Source organism: Barbus barbus (assembly GCF_936440315.1).
Source record: "Barbus barbus genome assembly, chromosome: 22".
In the NCBI taxonomy this organism is placed as follows: domain Eukaryota; kingdom Metazoa; phylum Chordata; class Actinopteri; order Cypriniformes; family Cyprinidae; genus Barbus; species Barbus barbus.
This window is the reverse complement of record NC_136750.1, coordinates 22,129,240-22,150,846: the sequence shown is the minus strand read 5'-3', so window position 1 is coordinate 22,150,846 and position 21,607 is coordinate 22,129,240. Positions and strand designations below refer to the sequence as shown.

At 36.8% G+C, this 21,607-nt stretch overlaps 1 protein-coding gene across 2 annotated transcripts in view; it reads left to right on the top strand.

The window, feature by feature from the left end:
* The window catches only part of itpr2 (inositol 1,4,5-trisphosphate receptor, type 2), a 90,869-nt gene that overhangs the window by 2,035 nt on the left and 67,227 nt on the right, over positions 1-21,607 (top strand). For both annotated transcript variants that reach the window (XM_079446689.1, XM_079446690.1), the window contains exons 2-20: positions 5,761-5,831; positions 7,497-7,612; positions 7,750-7,836; positions 8,637-8,795; positions 10,237-10,335; positions 10,685-10,768; positions 10,884-11,030; positions 11,169-11,264; positions 13,869-13,919; positions 15,505-15,653; positions 17,297-17,396; positions 17,482-17,645; positions 17,890-18,031; positions 18,118-18,276; positions 18,355-18,527; positions 19,233-19,352; positions 19,501-19,683; positions 19,826-20,077; positions 20,183-20,330. In XM_079446689.1, coding sequence (XP_079302815.1) covers positions 5,761-5,831; positions 7,497-7,612; positions 7,750-7,836; positions 8,637-8,795; positions 10,237-10,335; positions 10,685-10,768; positions 10,884-11,030; positions 11,169-11,264; positions 13,869-13,919; positions 15,505-15,653; positions 17,297-17,396; positions 17,482-17,645; positions 17,890-18,031; positions 18,118-18,276; positions 18,355-18,527; positions 19,233-19,352; positions 19,501-19,683; positions 19,826-20,077; positions 20,183-20,330 — 2,500 coding nt within the window. The remainder of the gene's footprint in view (positions 1-5,760; positions 5,832-7,496; positions 7,613-7,749; positions 7,837-8,636; positions 8,796-10,236; positions 10,336-10,684; positions 10,769-10,883; positions 11,031-11,168; positions 11,265-13,868; positions 13,920-15,504; positions 15,654-17,296; positions 17,397-17,481; positions 17,646-17,889; positions 18,032-18,117; positions 18,277-18,354; positions 18,528-19,232; positions 19,353-19,500; positions 19,684-19,825; positions 20,078-20,182; positions 20,331-21,607) is intronic.

Here is a 21,607-nt window from a genome sequence, read left to right as displayed (position 1 = left end):
TTCAGAATGCTGCGGTCACAATATGTACAACATCTCTTTGCTTAAATGTCTTATCTTTAAAAGTTTTTTGTGTGGAATTGCATCAAAAGGATTGCAGCTGTGGTAATTTCTATGTCACTTTTCACAATTCATGACACAGCTGTTTAGTAGTTTTGGAGTTTCAGCATTTGTAAAGCTTAATGTGTGGTTTTTCACTTTCTTACTATGATTCAAACGTAAGCGCTGAGGTTTTGTTTGGAGAATAATGCAGGCTAATTTACACATTTGTAGTAATGTGCACTTGCATTGGAAATTGTGGTGTTCTGTTTGAGCAGACTTTGTTAAAGGGAGCTGTCAGGCTGCATGTCGCAGTGTTGTAGTGCATTAGTGGACGTTCCATTTTTTTTTTAAGTCTTTTGTTACACTTGCAGTATGTTTATCCAGATATATTGTGCATATGTAGAGACAGACAGGCAGAGTATGCTGATTATAGGATATTATTAATGTACTACACTTACTGTCTCTGCAGAGTACCTGTTTACACTGCATTTAAGCGGTACCCTTTCAAAAGGTACAAATTTCCCAAAAGTGTGTATGTAAGTACCTTTAAGGTACAAATTACTTCCTAAAGTGGACACATTGATACCTTAATGGTACATATCTGTATCTTTCAGACCCCGTGACAGCTTTATACCTTTCTTTGAGAGTGTGTGCACAGTAGGTTTTTATGCATAGACCAACTGGATCTGCTGAAATGTACATTGAAGAACACTGCAATGTATTACAACATTCAGGTTCAGAAGTTAAAATTCCAATTATTTTCTCCATAGAAGAACGGATTTATAACTTAAAAACCATTAACGGCATAGTTCACGCAAAAATGAAAATTGTCATAATTTACTCACCCTCAAGATGTTTCAAACCTGTATGAGTTTTCTTCTGCTGAGCCCAAAAGAAGCTTCAAATCAAAGTTTGTAATGTTGCTTGCGATTCACCTCATAGCTCATAATTCTTTAACAAAGTCCTTTTTCTAAATCCCTATAAAAAAAAAAAATACTACCGAAATCAAGGCTGTTGAAAAAGTGTGTGGGCACTGTTGCATTCTATGAGAGGACTGCTTCCCACAATGCAATGTGCTTGACTCAACTTTCTATTTCCAGTTAATGAATGAAATGATCACATTGCCAAAAAACATGTTTCACATATGAATCAAACTACAGTTTTTTTTTTTTATGGTTGCACTGTACATTGCCTATTTCTTAATATTTTGCAAACTTAGTAGGCAGTATGCAGTGTATACTGTCAATGTGCAGTATTTAGTAGTATGCTTGCACTCCATACCGAACATTGCCAGAGCTTTTCTTCTGATCCTAAACAAGGCATTCTTGGATTATTTCCCAGAGGCTGTCATGGGTTTGTAGAGAGATATAATGGAGGAGGAATGGGGTTTTCTTTGTTTAGGTACCATGGACTTGTTGTACTGCATAACCCTAGTAGAGGATAAAGACTGATAAGAAGCTTGATTGGTTGCAATTCAACATAATAAACATTTATGGCCATAATTTGAGAGTAGATTGGTTAAAAGGACAATAATATATATAGGTGGTCCCAATTCATTCTATATTATAGGCCTCAGTTCATGGCTGGGAAGGCTTATTCCCAGTTTCTTACATCAAATACAAAATGACATCTTGTTTAAGTGAAAGAAAAGGATTTGTTATAAGATGCTTAACTTGTAGCAAGTTAGGGGCGATTATTTTGCTTTAAACAAGGTCTAATTCTTCACCTCATGCCATCAAGTAATGGAGCTATAATTAGTATGTTTGAACACTGCCGACCAGGCTTGCATTTGGTTCATGTTTAACTTGGTGTACCTCATTGTGTCTCTGAAGATTGCTGGCTTTCAAAGAGTTTAAACGATCAAGAAGCACACTGTTACTCATTTATGAGTGTGTAAAACTGGGCTGTTGGCACCTTTCCTGCTTTCTACTCCCTTTTCTAAAACGCATCCTATTAATGTACTTAATGTCTTTGTTTAATACGCCTGTACAGATACACAGGAAGATGAGGAAGTGTGCTGGCATAGTCAATTAAAGCAATAAAACAATTTGTCACTATGAAAATATCCATTTGCAGCACTTACTTGGCTTAGTCATCGTTCGGTAGAGCGGGTCTTTTTGTGGTGGTTTGGTAGCTCTCTGGTTGTTGATTTAAAAAATTTTTTTAAAGGTTTTGACATTTGTTTGGATTTTAACTGATAATTTGTTCATTCTTTGGCCTTATTAAACGCAGTATGCAGACATGCCTGACAACTCATATGAGGATAGACAGACTTTAATGAAGCATTCAAGATAAATGGCAAACAATGTCCCATACTTCCCTTGAGGGCTATCATAATCTTCATTTCAGTGACCATGAAGACTGTGCCAAGCAATACGCTGGGAGAAACACACATCACAGGGAAACTTGCTGTTACTTGTTGTTGTAGAACTGAAAGGCAGGTCTTTGCAACTACGTCTATATTCAAGAGAAATGACTTTTTACTGCAAGGAAAAAGTTGAATGGTTCATCCTCAGAATTCCATAGCTTACACATGATAACCTAAAAAAAGTCTATGCACACCACCTAAGGTATTTTAAAATATTGCTTTGTTAAACCAAAAAGCAGTATTTGTGACTTTAACATATTATGGCCATCAATAGATTATAACCGCACAAGACAGAATTAGATTTCAGAAAGCAGCAGTCTTTACCCACCTTACTCGCACTTCTTTCTTTTTCAAAATTCTAATGTATAATGTTCAGTGCTATTTATTCTGTGCTTTGAAACTATTTGTCCTGTCCAGTGTCTCAAAGCATATAACTAATAATAGTTTGTCGAATTGCATCAAAAATTGAACAGTTTTCCCCACACTTTATGGTCTTATGTAACGATATTTTACAAATATGCTGGGCTGCCACATATAGTCATTTAATTTACATAAATGATGGGTTTCACTTCATATTTTATGTTTTTAGCATTTAAATTTTAAATTTCTTATTTGTTGTTGGCAAAAGGGTATTTGAGGTACAAAGGGCTACACAAACTCTTGGGCTGCCGCCCAACTCTTGGGTAACAGGTAAAAAGTAATGCTACTGCTTAGAGAACAGCCTTTCTGTCATATGCTGTGTGGCACTTCCTTTAAATGTGGTAGTGTGAACTTACACCATTCATTCCTTTTTTTGTGTCTTCTATAATTGAACGAAGATTAGCTTGATGCCATACTACACATTGAGTGGTTGTTTGATTTCCATTATGAAAGAATTATTCATGAATTCAGTTTAAACAAATAATGTAAGTAAAACAACTCTATTTTACTGTCAACATGTAGGCGACCTTTAAGAGACTATGCACACCCACATTCCTCCGGTCAGTTCAGCGGAGCGGTGTGAACTTCTATATTTTATTGCTGAAGTATTTATTTACAGACAACTGTGTTCACAAGATAGCCAAGCTGAAACAAGTGCTATCATTAAGAAAACCATGTGCTGCCCTTGATAAGTAATTGCCTATTTTTAGTTTGAACTACAGCAGTGGGGAAAGCCTGGATGTTGGTTTGTTTATCAGGCCTACAAAGAGCACCATCTTTATCTAAACTTTGTTCAGGCTTTCACAAAAAGCCTCTTTATGTTTAAAGAGAGGCACTTCAGTTAAATTGGCTCTTAAATCTCTGGTTGATTGATTAATATTGAAGAAATAACTTTAAAATTACTAACTAAATTTAAATTTGCTTGAAATTTACTCACCCTCAGGCCATCCAAGATGTAGATGAGTTTTGGAGAAATTTTGCATTACATCACTCGCTCACCAATAGATCCTCTGCAGTGAATGGGTGCCGTCAGAATGGGAATTAAAACAATTTTTAAAAAAAATTACATTAATCCACATGACTCCAGTCCGTTGATTGACATTTTGTGAAGCAAAAAGCTGTGTGTGAGTCTGTAAGAGGACAACAGGGACTTTTTGGACACATTTTGGTCAGAAGCAGTTGTTTACATTTAAAAAAATGTAAATGATTGATTTACTGTTTATTACAAACATGCAGCTTTTCACATTATTTGATGGACTGGCATCATGTGGATTGTGATGTTTTTATCAGCTGTTTGGATTCTCATTCTGACGGCACCCATTCACTGGCAATCAAGTAATTCAATGCTAAATTTCCCCAAATCTGTTCTGATGAAGAAACAAACTACATCTTGGATGGACTGAGGGTAAGATGATGTTAATTTTTGGGTCAACTATTGCTTTAAACTAAAGAAAATTGTGTTCTGAAAGGTTTCAAAATGATTTCTGTAGCTTTACTTTGTTAGAGAGTCTGTGGTCACAGCGAATAAGGATAGTGTGTAATTAAATTTAACTGTGTGGTTTTGCATTGACCATAGAGTGGGCAAATATGCTCTGCATTTAAAGAGAGTTGAATAGTTTGTTGATTTAGGATTACAAGCATTTTCATTTGAGTCCTTCATGAGAGGAAACTCTGTTTGCTTTGAAATACGCCGTTGAGCCTGCTAAGTCTCTTTTCTTGTGTCTTGAAAGACTTTTTCATAATAAAACCTGAAGCATTTTGGCTTTTTATATCAATATCAGAAGACTATTCCGTCTGTCTTTTAAATGCTCAAGTTGCTCGTTTTGTTTCTATGCTGTTCTTTCTGTTCACTTTATTCTTGTGAATCCACTGAGTGTCTAACAAGCTTCCACTCTTTGATTTGATGCATGGCAGTGGCACTAATAAGCACTGAAACATTTTTGAAATACTCTTTTAGACCAGTCAGTGTCCACAGTGGGACTTCAGTCAATGATGTTGGATTAATTTGCTGCTTTACATCCAACACTGAATAGAGGCCATGCTTGGAAACTGATTTTTGAATTTGTTCACACTGATTAAATGCAAATTTGATTTGGTTTCAAATCTGATCTTTAAGACTGGCTGTCTGCAAGAAATATAATCTGATCCATTTGCTCAATGTCTGATGAGAATTTTGAGAATATAACTGACTAAAACTTTTTCTAATAAATGCATATTGTGTGTATGTATAATAAATACAAACATACTGAATATCCCATGGTTAGTTATACAAGCAAAAAGTGAGCAAAAATCTGTGTATTTGAACACAGCTTTAGACAATATTATTTCCCCAAACATTGTAACAGCATTGTGTCGACCAGTCAAATTCCACTAAGGCGTGCAGGATTTGCATAATACTCGTTTTTCACGGCGAGCAACCATTTAAAAGTTTGGGGTAAGATTTTTTAAATGTTTTTGAAAAGACTCTTATGCTTACCAAGGCTGCATGCCATTGATATACAATAAAAACAGAACAATTGTGGCGTTTATTACAATGTAAAATAACTTTTCTATTTTTTTTTTGTTAAATTTTTAAAACACAAATTCTATTTAAAAAAAAAAAAAAAAAAAAAAACTATAAAGTTTAATTTATTCCTGTGATAGTTAAGCTGATTTGTTTTGGTCTTTAGTGTAACATTCAGAAAAATCATTGTAATATGCAGATTTGGTGTTCATGAAACATTTATTATATTTCTATCCATTTTCCAAACCACTTGTCCTCTGTAAGGTCACAAATTAAATTTATATATATTAAGATATCTGAAGTTTGCTGTTTGTCTGAACAAAGTCTAAGTCTAATTGAATGAAAATTCTCATGTTTTTGAGAATGTCTTTGACACTGTACTAAATCCTTCAATGTATAAATTCACATAAGATATATTTTGTCCCTTCAGGTTGGTGGATGACCGATGTGTTGTGCATCCAGAGGCTGGGGATCTTACAAACCCACCGAAAAAATTCCGAGGTGAGTCAGTCCGACAAGATTCATCACACTAAATGGCCCAATGCTAACATATTAGCTCTATTATTAGCCAATGGACTGTTGTAATGGATATAACAGTGTTGGGAGCTAATTTGAAATCAGCTTATGAAGCTACAACATACTCATAATTTAATGTAGTTAAACTACAGTCAAGCTATAGCTACTGTATGCTACAAGCTACTACACTAGTCGGTGGAAAAAGAAGCTTGTTACGCTGTTTTAAAAACTTGAGCTACAAGCTAAAGACAAATGTAGTTAAGTTAGCACCGCTACTTTTGCTTAGTTACTTCCCAGCATTGTAGTTCCAACAAAAAGTGTCAGGCAAAAGAAGTCCCAACACCGGCAACGTAAATATGTAGCTGTAGTTTTCTCTGTGTGTGTGTTTCTTAACACCTGCTCAGCCACTGATTAATTACTCGGCCCTTGAGCAGTAACAGCCTCCTACACACTGAATTTTTGCTCTTGCCAAGGCCACGCAGTCTGTCAGAGCGCCACGTCTTCAGCTTTATAATGAGATCTCAGTAGGGTGCCTGGCTGTTGCCTAATGACTAGAATTGTAAGCTGAGGTGGATAAACAGTGTTGTTCCTCAAGTGCAATTTGGACAATCCGAAATAGCACCAACTGTAAACTCTTATCTTCCTCTTGTGTTGGAGGGCTTTGTTGAAACACTAGTTCCAAAGGGATGTTCACTACAAGTCAATACAAGCTTCCTGCGCTTTTGAACACTACGCCCATGTGATAACTTGTGCTTTTTGTGTACTCTTGTGATTTTTTTTGAAGTAAAAGTTCACTGAAAAATTAATATAATGGTAAAATAAAATAATAAACACAATTTTGCAGGTTAAAATTAGCATTGTCTGTTGTCAGTAGTGTAGCAATATATAAAGCGCACAAGTCACTTTCAAACCAAGCATCTTTCTGTTGGTCAACACGTCAAATCACGTTTTGAAATCTGTGGGAACATGTTTCACCTTAATGTGAAATTCCCAATCACTTGGAATCCTTTGACTGGATGTAGCCTGCAAAAAAATTCTGAATAATGGTAAATGTGACTACCTTTATGCAGTAACTCATGTAATCTGAATGTCAGTAATTATGTATATAGTCCAAGTTAGAGATCTTATTCTATATGAAATGTTCTTAAATCTTTTTTAATCAGACCTTTACACTGGTGTAGACACATTTTAGTGGTTCCCTGAAGGTCTTTCTAAATGTAATATATGTTCTTTGCTCGGTTAGCAAATAAACTCTGACTCTGTTGGATTTGCTCAGTTGTCACTTTGCCAAAATGGACTTTTGAGGAAGTGTATTTGAGTTTGTCGTCTTCAAACTATTTTGTTTGTGCACAGTACATTCACATCAAGGAGAAATCCTGGATCTGTTTGGTTTGCGAGTAAAAATGACAGACTTGTGTTTGTCAGTGCTGTCCTTTTATTTAACTCAGACACAGTCTGTCAAATTTCAAAATGTTACAGTCGCTTACAATGCCTTTTATTTATATTATATATTTTTAAAAATATGTATTGTTAATATATAATATAATATAATTAGAAATGTATATGCACACAAATAATATTATATAGAAATAAGTTAAGAAATATTTATATAAAGCACCTAATAGAATTGTTTTTCTTTTTGTTGTCTAGATTGTCTCTTCAAGGTGTGTCCTATGAATAGGTACTCTGCACAGAGACAGTTCTGGAAGGCGAAACAGGGTAAACATGGGAACAACACACAGGGAGATCTCTTCAAGAAATTACAGGTGCCCTTATAACACTGCATGCTGACAGTATATGCTTCTTAGTTCTTTAACATCACTGATTATGCAATAGAATTCTACTACTAGACATTTTGGGGTTGCTAATTATAGTTTTCTGTATTTTCTACTATGTTTTGCAGCATGCAGCGGAACTGGAGCAGAAACAAAATGACACTGAGAACAAGAAATTGCTGGGAGAGGTTGTCAAATATAGTCGGGTTATACAGGTACAGTCAAGCTTCCCTCTTCTTATCAACAAATGTTTTTTTTATACTTTTGGTTGGACATCAAGAACATTCTGTTTGTTTTCACACTGTTGCCAAGGCTGCCAGTGCCCCACTCAAGGGCCAAAGAGGCGTTTGACAGCGTGGGTGATATACGGCTCCAGAACCGATAGAAAGAAATGCCTGTTTGATTGGTCACTTTAATTTAAGTGTTTCTATGGGCTTATACAAAAACCATGGTTGCCGACATTTTGCCAAACATATTAGACCCAACACAGGCCTCTTCGTTTGAGTTTTGCAGTTGCTTTCAAGGCTACTGACTTGACTGAAATTCGTGTGTGTGTGTGTGTGTGGCCTTGTTTTACTTCCAAAGACATGTTTCGAAATTCAAACATGTCTTGCTATGTATGTCTAGCATCTGATAATAAACTGAAAGTTTCAGTTTAGTGTCAGATTATAGTCTCACAGAGCCAGACTGTTCACTTTTTAATTATGACTGGTCCATGTTTGCATCTTATTTTAATTTTAATCATTCTAATATGCTGATTTGGTGCTAAAGAAATGTGTAATATTAATATTTTTGTGGAAACAGTGAAATTTTTTTCAGGATTATTGAATGAATAGAAATTTCAAAAGAACAGCATTAATTTAAAATAGATTTTTTGGTAATATATAAATGTCTTTGCTGTCACTTTTGATCAGTTTAATACATTAAAAAAATCCTATAGACCCCAAATTTTTTGAATGATAATGTATATGTGGTACAGTATATTTAATACAGTAAGCTGTCCTTATATTTTCAGCTTCTCCATATTAAGAGTAATAAGTACCTGACAGTGAATAAGCGTCTTCCGGCCCTGCTAGAGAAGAATGCCATGCGTGTATCTCTGGACCCTTCAGGAAATGAGGGCTCCTGGTTCTACATCCAGCCTTTTTGGAAGCTACGCAGCGAAGGAGACAATGTAGGCTTCACTCCACTAACACAACAAACACTTCAGAAACAATCACTGTGTTTAGGTTCTGACTTTTATCATATTTTTCTTTTTTTAAACATGCAGTGAAGAAATGACTGCAGCATTGGTAATGGGTCATTTACCCATTTAAAAAAAGCTAATAACCTCTCATCATTATATTAACATTTTGTTTTGTTAACTCATCTGGTCTCTCCTCTTGTTTTCATCTCAGCAACTGAATCGTCAAGGTATATAATATATTTGGCGCATGCAGTGTGTGTGTGTGTGTGTGTGTGTTTACACAGAGAAGTATGCAGCATGCTAACATGCATGTGACATGCAACCCTAACTGCCTGTTACAGTCTTGGTTTTTTTCTTTCAGGCCTGAACTATTAAAATAAATTCCAATACAATCAGCTCTAGTATGCAAATAGTTTCCAGATCAGAATAGAATTATTAAATGGCATCCATACAGGTTCAGATTCACTGTTGACGTCAGTGGCTTGAGTTCTGAGTGAAATTAGTTGTGTGTGCTGTTATGTATAGAGAAACACTTCACTCACAAACTGTGCATTTACACTAGTTCTTTAAGCATGCAATGGATATTATATATGTGTGAGTATAAACAAGTTCTGTTATTTTTCTCTGTCATTAGTATCTGCTATTTAACGACCCCATGAAATGGCTTGACAAGTGCAGTTTTCTTTCCCCTTTGACAATATACTTTTCTTAATATCCCATGGCCTTTATTTTGTTGGCACCATTATTATGTGAACACAGTAATAAAGTATGTATAAATCAATCCATAGTTAATTCATAGTATAAACAGTAGTCTCTGCATTGGTAATACATTAATAGCTGATGTACAAATAGTTTGTTCTTCATTCATTGTCACTGTAATTTACAAATTTTCATTGCTCGGTTAACTCAATTAAGTTATTTTTTTATCCTTCATATCCTAAACCTAACCCTAGCTAAAGTATTTTAATGTTATTTCAGTATTTTCTTTTTTTAAAGTGTGGTTCTACCACATGTGAATTTACTTTCATTAGCATGCACGTCATGAAAACATGCGATATTGACGTATTGACAGCATCTAAAATGTAAATAATTTACATATGAACGACTTTATTAACGTACAAATGCTTATTTAATCAATTATTATAAAATTAATGGAATTAAATAATTGATTCTATTGAATTTATGATCCGTGGCATTGTTTTTATTCACTTTTAACACAGTTGACTCCTCCTTACTTAATATGCTAGCATAAAAAAAGGCATGCTTACAGATTTCATGGGGTCAGGTATAAATGTGTCTAAAACACCAGTTTCCAAACTATGCATGTCACAGGATGTGATGTCATTTGGTTTCTTTTATTGTTGAAATGGAGAAACAACAGAAACCTCTGAGGTTGAATGCAGTGTTATATATGTGTATGTGTTTGTAGGTGGTGGTTGGAGATAAAGTGGTTCTAATGCCTGTAAACGCAGGGCAGCCTCTCCATGCCAGCAACATCGAACTCTTGGATAATCGCGGCTGCAAAGAGGTCAGACACCAGATGTGTTCTCAACAGCACTGTTAATGAGATCATATGATGAATCACAGCTTCTGATGCACTTTATTAATTACCTGGTTCCCATGGTGGTGGAAAACCTGGAAATGTGCGGGAAATTTTGGATTCCAGGCTTGGAAAAATCATGAAAGTTGATCAAATGTTCTAAATCAATAAGTCATAAGTCAATAAGTTTCTATAACAAAGCTGTGGAAATGTTTCATTTGTGAGATTTGTGTTGGTTCTTTTCAATGAATCCGTCACAAATAAATGGAAATAAAAAGAAAGGTCATGAAAAAGTAATGGAAATAAAGATGTGTGTTTTGTATTTCCGGTCTGTCAGGTTAACGCTTTGAACTGCAACACCAGTTGGAAGGTCACTCTGTTCATGAAATTCAGTGAATACAGAGATGACGTATTAAAAGGGGTGAGTCTTATGTTGTGGTTTATTACATATGTGGAGAGTGATGTATAGATTTAGGTTAGTTTTGTGTTGAATGTGGTTTATAATATCTCTCTAATCATTTGTCTCTTTCACTCAGGGGGATGTGGTGAGGTTGTTTCATGCCGAGCAAGAAAAGTTTCTTACTTGTGATGAGTACAAAAAGCAGCAGTATGTCTTCTTAAGAACCACTCTCCGCCAATCAGCAACCTCCGCCACCAGTTCAAAAGCACTATGGGAAGTGGAGGTATGTATGTTTTTCTTGTTCACAAACTTAGTGTAATCATAACATTTTATGGTTTATATGTTCTTATTCAGAAGTTAGAACAATACCATGCAGTACAGAATTAATCTGGAGTCTCTTATCCTGTCCTGTGTGCTTCAGGTTGTCCACTATGATCCCTGCAGAGGAGGAGCTGCCCATTGGAACAGCCTGTTTCGCTTCAAACACCTTGCCACAGGACACTACCTTGCAGCTGAGGTGTGCATTCCATGTCTACATTGTTTAGTCCTTCCCTGAAACTCATCCAGTTTTTCCCTCTGCCTGTTTTGCATTATTTAGTCATGGTTAAAGAGCTGTTTACTATATGGTTTGACATGTTGTGGTTTGTGTGAATGCCTGTGGTTTACATCTATTTGCATGCTGCATGCATGAAGCTTTTCCTAGAGAAGTAAACACACCAGTGTGCCAATAACATATTATCTGAATGCTGATATCAGAAGAATGTCAGAATGCATTAGCACTTCTTTCTGAAATCTCTATTGTTTCTTGTAGATGGCAAGGAGTCTAAGGAGATCTTAATATCAACTCAAACATTTCTCATCAAACTCTCCCAACACCAAATTATCTGAACTTTAATATTCCAAATAATTTTATGGACACTCTTCCCATTTCCAGGGTTCCCAGAAGTGGAAGTCATCCCAACAAATATGAAAAAAATCCACAATAGCATTTCTACGACTTTCCAAAAGAGGAAAAAACAATTGAGAGATTATGTTGCTCAGAAGAGAAAAAGAATTCAGATTTGCCATCACTTCCTCAGCCATTGTTTTAGAAACACTCAAGCAGCAGTGTTAAAGGGTTAGTTCACCCAAAAATGAAAATTCTGTCATTAATCACTCACCCTCATGTCATTCCAAACTTGTAAGACCTTCGTTCATTTTCAGAACACAAATTAAGATACTTTTGATGGAATCTGAGAGCTGTCTGACCCTCCCATAGACAACAAAACAACTGAAATGTTCCCAAGTCCAGAATAATAAAATACTCCATTTGACAACAGGGGTTCAACCGTAATTTTATGAAGCTACGAGAATACTTTTATAGCGCGAAAGAAAGAAAATAACGACTTTATTCAACAATTCGACTCCTCCGCGTCACCCTAGCGCCATTTTGGAGAGTATCCGCTGGACGTAAACAGAGAATGCTGTTCTGTGTTAGCTGCGTCACGCCGGATATGTTTCCTACGTTGTTGTGATTTGATCTGAACGAAAACAACGTATCCGCTTGACACAGCTGAGCTGACACAGAGTAGCGTACATATATTTCCGTCCAGCGGATACTATCCAAAATGGCACTAGGGTGACGTGGAGGAGATGAATTGTTGAATAAAGTCGTCTTTTTTTTTTTTTTTTTCTTTTGGGCAATAAAAGTATTCTCGCAGCTTCGTAAAATTACGGTCGAACCCCTGATGTTACCATTTCAGTTGTTTTGCTGTCTATGGGAGGGTCAGACAGCTCCCAGATTCCATAAAAAATATCTTAATTTGTGTTCCAAAGATGAACGGAGGTTTTATGGGTTTGAAACGACATGGGGGTGAGTAATTAATGAAAGAATTTTAATTTAAGTGAAGTTTAGTTCACCATTTTTGGGTGAACTAAACCTTTAACACGTTTTTTGTAATATAATGCCAAGGTAAGAAAACACAAAGTATAGGGTTATAAATGTACAGTAATAAAAAAAATAAAAATGCTTTGGTAGATTTGCAATGTTAAGTGGAAATGTGTCATCACAGACTGTGAAAAGGGTCCAGAGCTCTGTATTTGTACTGAATGTCAACAGTAGTCTCAATTTTGGAGAAACATCTGAGACGAAATGAATACTTAAACTTAAACAGTAGTGTTTGCCACATTTAAGGTCAATACTTTTTTTTTTTTTTGTTACTTTAATTCAGCAAAAACATTAAATTGATCGAAAGGGACCGTACTTTTACACTGTTACAAAGAATTTGTAATTTTAAATGCATCAGAGTTATGACACAAATATTAAGTAGCACAGCTGCTTTATTACCATCATTATGCATTAATGAACACCAATCTGCATTAAAATGATGTGACACTGAAATCTGGAGTAATGGCTGTCGAAAATGCAGCTTTACCATCAAAGGAATAGATTTTGTTTTAGGATAAATTACCATTTTTATTTTAATATTTTATTTATAATAATATTTACAATACTGCTGTTTTTACTGTATTCCTGATCAAATAAATGCCCCTTTTTTTCCAAAACAATCTTAACAATCCCAAACTTTTGAATAGTAGAATACATGTAATTTTTATAGTCAAGCATCCTGGCCAAATTTGCCCATTGGCCTCTAACCATCATGGCCTCCTAATCATCCCCATACACTGATTGGCTGCATCACTCTGTCTCCTCTCCACCAGTAAGCTGGTGTGTGTGGTGGGCGTGCTGCTGTCGCATCATTCAGGTGGATGCTGCACATTGGTGGTGGATGAGGAGATTCCCCCCTTCCATGTAAAGTGCTTTGAGTACCCAGAAAAGCGCTATATAAAATGTAACATTATTATTAAGTATTCTAAACTAAGATTTACCTCTGAACAGTAAAATGTTCTTTTGGAGAAGTGTATCATTATTTTGTTATACTTTTAAAAGTGCAGAAGATGGGCTGCAGGTGGCAGCCTTCTCAATGTTATTGTCACAGTGGTGCAGAATCAGTCTCAGCCATCCACTGTGCACAAGGCAGACAGAGGGGTTATTGTCCAAGATCAAAATTATTAAACAACCCCTCTTTGTGTCTGTGTGTATTCCATAAGCCCTTCATGAACACTTCTGCTTCTGTTTCAGGTGAATCCTGATTTCAAAGATCGTACCGACAGTATCGGCACCAAAAACGAGGTAAGTCAGACTCCGAGAGTTCCACAGAAGATTATTATTATCTTCAGAATACACACACCCTTTCCCCCCACAGTCACCACACAATGTGACAGAAGTTTGAACAACATTTGCTGATTGTGTTGAACTGTATTTTACGTTTTGTGTCTGACTCGCTCTACTGAAGTAAACAGAACCCGTTCTGTCTCGTCTACACAGCATTGCGGCTCAGCCCAACTCTCCTGCACAACTTCGCTATTACGTAATCTGCTTCTCTCCCCTCCTTCACGCTGCAACAGACAGACTCGCACAACTACCGTCCTCCTACTCTCCAGAGATTTTTTTTCTTCCGCCTGTATCTCTCACTGCACCTTTCCGCTGTATTAGCATTCTGCTTCAGCAGCCTCACAGACAAACACACTCACGCACGCACACTCGCAGAGGGGGCTCCTTACATAATGTCTGAATCTGGGGGTGCCCCGTGAGAGTCAGGCAGACGTGCCGTCTGCTTCAGTGGAGGAGTGAGTCAGAGGAGCTGCAGAGAGTCAGAGCAGAGGAGAATTTATAATGCTGCTCTCCAAATAGCCCTCCATCAAAAAGCTCCAGTGAAAACAGTCTGTGCCACAGATGCAGTCCTGCATAATATCCTCACTGTAGATGACCTCTGCGTTTTTCTCTGGATTTTTTTGGGCTGTGGCCATTGTAGGAATTGCAGGTTCAATACTGTCGATGAAAAGTTTCCAGGTTTTTAAAAACAAGCAAAAATATTTTTACAGTAGTGCACAACCAATGTTTAAACACACTCTTTTATGGTGTGACATGAACATTGTAAGTTTCAACATGAGATTAGTGTGGTCAAATTGTTTGCAATCTTGTTTTGTCGTATGCAGCCTTTGAATCCTGTTATGACTTTGTAATGCCATTGCCAGCAAAGAGGTTTAACAAAAATAAAAGTTGCCTATTTCTGCTTTTAAATGCTCTGCTCCATAGACCTCCATTGGAACTGCACTACTATAAATATTTTATTTTATTATTGAGTGGTGACAGTTTGTATTTACTATTATTGAGATACTATTTTAGTTTTTATTAGTCATTTAAATTAGTTTATTTTTGTTTTCCATTTTAATTCCATTCAGTCATTTTGTTGTGTTTGTCATTTCTGTTAGTTTTTGTTTTTAATGTCTGTTGTTTTATAAAAAAAAATATTTAAGTTTTAGTTTATTTTAGTACATCAATGAAAATGAAAAACAGTTCCTTGTCAACTGGCTAAAATATAATACATTTAAGATTTTTCCTATTTTAATAGCATCAATATTGATGTAAAAAACAATGTTTTACTTTACTTTCAAATTTTAGTTAATATAATACAATAATAACCTTGGTTTGTGGTTTCACCATGAATATTTCTCAATATCATTTAATTTTTCAAATAATGAAAGAAAATAGAAAAATTCAGGAACATGTTACATACAGTAACCCATAAGTGCAAACTGGTATTTAAAACTAGTAATAATGTTACAGTACATGTAGACTTGGTGTTACTTGCGTTGTCATGTGGGTTTTTTATACACCAATGTGACCTTCCCTTGTCTCTCTGTGCAAACCTCAGACCAACGCAGAAACTGTGTACTATAAAAAGAAGTGGCTGGCTGAAAAGATCCCCTACAGCCTTCTTGCAGTGCCCCTCAGCAATGACATTGCCTCTCTATTTGAACTGGACGCCACCACCTTACAGAGGGCAGACTGCCTAGTACCCAGGTTAGTTCCTGTACACTAAAATGACTTTCAATCATGAAAACATGAAATTACAATGAAAAACACTTATGTGGTTAACAAACCCAGGGGAACGGTACAAGCAATCCACCCTAAAGAGACAAGCTCCAAATTAGCACCAAAATTGGCTAGAAGTGCAAGCTAAGAGATGTAGGTGTGAAAACGCAGCAGTAAGGGTTTGAATCAGAGTAATGATTGTAGAACAAGTGCTTCCAATGTATTCAAGTGCTCACGAAGCCTTTTTAGAGCAACCATTTAGATTTTAAAATATACTTATGAAACCATTTGTCCAGATTAGTTTTTATTCAAGTCCCCATTAAGTGCTGTCGATGGGATAGGAGTCCACACTATGCCAAATGTACTGTTGGGTATTTCCTGTAGCTGAAAATTCAGTATGATGCCAACAATCGCAAGGTCATGGGTTTGATTTGACAGCAGAGGTTTGTGGGCTGCTAAAGACCAGAGATGAAGCATTCAGATCAGGAGATAAAGCAGCCCTCAAAACAGCAAGAGCCAGTCTGTCCTGTGGCATTAAAAATGCAAAACGGTCATATGCTCAAAAAATCAACAATCACTTCACAGACAGCAGAGACACACGGAGCCTGTGGCAAGCCATTCAGACCATCACTGACTACAAGCCCCCGCCACAGGCCTGTGATGAGGACACATCCCTCCCCGATGCACTCAACCACTTTTATTCACGGTTTGAAATGCAGAATGACACCCCTGCACAAACTGCCCACACCTCCCAACGACCGGGCGCTCTGTCTGTCTCCAGCCGACGTAAGGAAGACCCTGTCTAGGATTAACCCACGCAAGGCTGCGGGTCCTGACAACATACCTGGCCGTGTTCTGAGAGACTGTGCTGCACAGCTGACAGATGTCCTAACAGATATCTTCAACACCTCGCTGAGCCAGGCAGTCGTCCCCACGTGTTTCAAATCCACAACAATCATACCGGTACCAAAGAAATCACCTGTGACCTGTCTAAATGACTACCGTCCCATAGCACTGACTCCAATCATGATGAAGTGCTTTTAGAGGTTAGTTGACAGCTTTTTCCCCCAGGCTGTGAGAGCCCTGAACTCAAACCACCCCGCCCCCCTCTGAAACCCCATGCAAACCCCTACCTGCTGAAACATGGACCCCCCCCCCCAACCTTACCACACCAAAGAAAAAACTTTTTTTTTTTTGTGCAATTCAAAGTGTGCTACACACAGGTGAGTGGGCCTGTACAAACCACCTGTAGTAACACACTCTCCTCTATGTGCACTAGACACTTTACACACACTGCTGCGTGTACACAATCCCACAAAAGACTCAGCAATATATGTATGTTTACATGCTCAGGCACTACAAATCATCCTGCTCTGTTCCCCAACCAGCTGCTTGACTCAAAATGTTTCTCTTTGCACATGTACAGTATTTGTGAAGCATTCGTATAGTTTGTATTTTTTATATTCTATTTTTTAGTTTGTATAGGGTAAATACTTTGTTGTATTTATGTAGCACCGTGGTCCTGCGAGGCACGACATTTCGTTCCACTGTATGTCCCCACATGTAGCGGAATGACAATAAAGCTCAACTTGAACTTGATTCCTTGAAAATATGTACCTTCCTTTTTTAAGGAACTCGTATGTGAGGCTCAGGAACTTGTGCACAAACACTTGGGTGACCAGTACTAACATTCCCATTGATGTTGAGGAGGAACGACCTGTTATGCTCAGGGTATTTCTATTTCCTTTATTTTTATTTGAAGAAAAATTTGTCCTGCAAGTGAAAGCTTATGTAATTTCTCTGTTTATTTGAACAGATCGGCACCTGCCACATGAAGGAGGACAAGGAGGCGTTCTCCATTAATTCTGTCCCCATGTCAGAAGTCAGAGATTTGGACTTTGCCAATGATGCCAACAAGGTCTTGGAGTCGTTTGTGCATTTTTTGAGGTTCAGCAACTTCGCAATAGCAAATGAACGCAGGTATACGTCACACTTTCTGCAGACCTTTGAATTTCTTAAGGTGTGGTCACAATGGACCTATTTTATTTTTTATTATTTTATTTTTTTATTTTTTGCACACTAGCATTGTCCATTGTCAATAGCATAGAAATGTATGAAGCACAGCTCACACAGAAGTCACTTTCAAGCCAAGGAAGTAAAATTAGATCACTAATATGCATTTATAGTTTTAAAAACATACGTACTCTTGCGTTTTTACGTTTAGGTTTACTATTAAGCTTTTGGAGGATTTGATCATCTTTGTGTGCGATGTGCCGAACAACGGACAGGACGTGCTGTCTGTGGTCACCTCGAACCCCAACAGAGAGAGGCAGAAACTCATGAGAGAGCAAAACATCCTAGCACAGGTTTGCTCGACCAGTAATCTGAAGTTGATTCTTTAAGAATCGTAGATTGCACAGCAAATTTCTGACTGTAATTTTTATGTTTGCAGATCTTTGGAATTCTTAAAGCCCCATTTTCTGAGGCTAAAGACTCATCCATGCCGAAGCTGGAGGATATGGGGGAGCAGCGCAATGCTCAGTTTAAGTACATGCTACAACTGTGTTACAGAATTCTGCGCCATTCCCAACAAGATTACCGCAAGAATCAGGCAAGGAACATCTTCAATTATCAGTTTGAATTATTGGGGTTGTTCATTAGACTAATGCGCATGTCCTCTTTCCCACAGGAGTACATAGCCAAGAATTTTTCTGTCATGCAGGCTCAAATCGGCTATGAGATCCTGGCCGAAGATACAATCACTGCTCTTCTGCACAACAACCGCAAGCTGTTAGAGAAACACATCACTGCACGTGAGATTGAGACCTTTGTCAAACTTCTGCGCAGGAACCGAGAGCCCAGGTCTGACCCAGAGATTTAGACACCCATTCAAATGTTTGGCACTAACCAGTACCGGCAGAAAATGCTAGAGGAACTAATGAAACATTTAAGGAGAATGAATGGATTTTGTAATTTGGAACCAATTTATTGGGATCAAACAAGTGATCTTTAAACAATTTTTTTCCTAATGAGATTCTTATTTGTCATATTAATACCATTTAGATTCACAATTAGTTATGTTATGAAATATTACAATTTAAAATAACATTTTTGTTTTTATGTTTTAAAATATAATTAATTCCTGTGATGGCAGAGCTGAATTTTCAGCATCATTACTCCAGTCTTCAGTGTCACACAATCCTTCAGAAATCATTCTAATATGCTGATTTGCTGCTCAAGAAACATTTTTATTATTGGTGTTGAAAACTGTTGTGCTGCAAAATATTTTTTGGGAAACAGTGATACATTTATTCTCAGGATTCTGTGATTGAATAGATAGTTAAAAGAAAATCTTAAATCTTTTGTAACATTGTGAAAGTCTTGATAAATGTAATGCATCCTTGCTGAATAAAAATATTCATTTATTTAAAAAAAGAGAAATCTGATACTTTTGAACAGTAGTGTACGTTCAGTTGTGATTCTTGCATTTGATACAAGTGCTGTTTTCACATTGGTTAGAGGTGGTCTCAAAATAAATTACATATATTATTGTGCATTTTTCCCTAGGTTTCTGGATTATTTGTCTGACCTGTGCGTCTCCAACAAAACAGCCATTCCTGTCACTCAGGAGCTGATCTGCAAATTCATGCTGAACCCCACCAACGCAGACATCCTCATCCAGACCAAGTGAGATCTGCTCTGTGCTGCCTGCTGAGATTAGCTATATGACAATGACACAAAATTATGGGATGAAACTCTAATAACTCTATTAGTGACAAGGTAATTTTGCATTTATGTTAAGATATACTGTTTGACTGGGTTTGTCTTTTCTTAGACTGATACCACACACAGAGACCTCTCTGGAGTCATCTTTACTCCTGGAGGATGGTGATGATGAAGAGGTATGGCTATACTGGATTGATAACCACAAAGAGCCTCATGGAAAGTCCATCCGCCACCTGGCTCAGGATGCCAAGGATAGACAAAAATCGGACGTTGACATCATTACCTACTACAGGTGAGAGTTCAATCACATCTTTGGAAGACATTTTATTTAGTTTTTTTATTTTATTATTTTTTTTATTCTATTATTTTATCTTCTAAGCAGGGTCTTTGATTATTTTAAATTGTTGTACATACGATTGTCTATCCATTCTCAGGTGTCAACTCAATCTTTTCGCTAAAATGTGCCTGGACCGGCAGTATCTAGCCATCAATCAGATTTCTAATCAGCTGCCAATAGATCTAATCCTCCGCTGCATGTTTGATGACTGCTTACCTTACAACCTGCGTGCCTCATTTTGTCGTCTAATGTTGCACATGCATGTGGACCGCGACCCGCAGGAGGCCGTGGTTCCTGTTCGCTATGCGCGTCTCTGGACTGAGATACCCTCCAAGATCTCTGTCAATGAGTAAGATGGGAACCACTCTTTTCCACTGGTGCTTCTAGTATTATATGGCTTTATTTTGACTGCTTTGTGTTGTTTGGCTTGTCTGAATGTAAATTTGGTGCACAGGTATGACTATGAATTCAGAGACACATCCAGAGAGGATATGAAGAGAAAGTTTGCCCCTACTATGCATTTTGTGGATGAATATCTCAAAGATGTGGTCAGTCAGCCTGATCCCTTTGGAGACAGAGAGAAGAATGAAATGACCCTTGAGGTGAGACGATGTTTGGGTCCATTAACGCTTCACACATGCAATCTTCCATCAATGTGAACAGAGCACCTTAAATACCCTGAAATATATATTTTTAAGTTATTTTATATATTCATATAATGACATTAAAGAGATGTTTTTTTTGTTTTTTTTTGTAAATCAAATTTATCCTTACAGCGCAAACTGTGTAGTCTAGCTCCTGAACTAATGACTCTTATAAGCTGCTTTTTTAGTGAATCAAATCCATTGATACAATGGAGTAGGTTCTATTTAATGACTCAAATCACAGCACAACCAGTGTAGTCTGATTGCCAAATAAATTTGATTATTCAAATCTATCCATACAGCATATGGTCCAACTGTTTCCCAAGCAAAAGAGTTGGTTCTTTGTAGAGAATCAGAATCATACAGAGCAAACAGTGTAGTTCAGTTTCCAAACCTATGATTCTTAGAGTATAATCTGTTTTTTAACAAATCAAATCCATCCATACAATGTGACTGTTGTACTCCAGTTGATTTCTGAACAAACGGTTCTACTTGGTGCATTAAAAACATACAGAACAACCAGTGTTGTCCAATTCCTGAATTAATGACCCTTATAATCTGTTTTTTTTTTAGTTAATCAAATCTATTCATACAGTTTATACAGTGTAGTACATCCAATACCTGAACAATTGGCTCAAATGAGTTGGTTCTTTGTAGTGAATAAATTTTTTTGAACTAATCACCATGATTAGCTGCTTTTTAATTAATCATGTCCATCCTTTAAGCGTGACTGGTGCAGCCCAACCAATTCCTGAGTAAATGGCTCTAAAGATTTGGTTCTATTTAGTGAATCAAAAACACAGCACGACAAATGTTGTCTGATTCTCGCACCATAAAATGTATTGTAGGGAATCAAATCCATCCATACAATGTGACTGCTGTACTCCAGTTGATTCCTGAATGAATGGTTTACTTAGTGAATCAAAAACATACAGAACAACCAGTGTAGTTCAATTACCAAATTAATATCCCTTATAAGCTGTTTTTTTTTTAGTAAATCAAATCTATTCATACTGTGCAAACAGTGTTGTACAACAATTCCTGAACAATTGACTCAAATTAGTTGGTTCTTTTGTAGTGAATCAAAACCATGCAGTGCCAAAAATATAGTCCAATTCTTGAACTAATCACCACGATTAGCTGCTTTTTAATGAATCATATCCATCTTTTAACCGTGACTAGTGTAGTCCAACCAATTCCTGATTGAATGACTCTAAAGGTTTGGTTCTATTTAG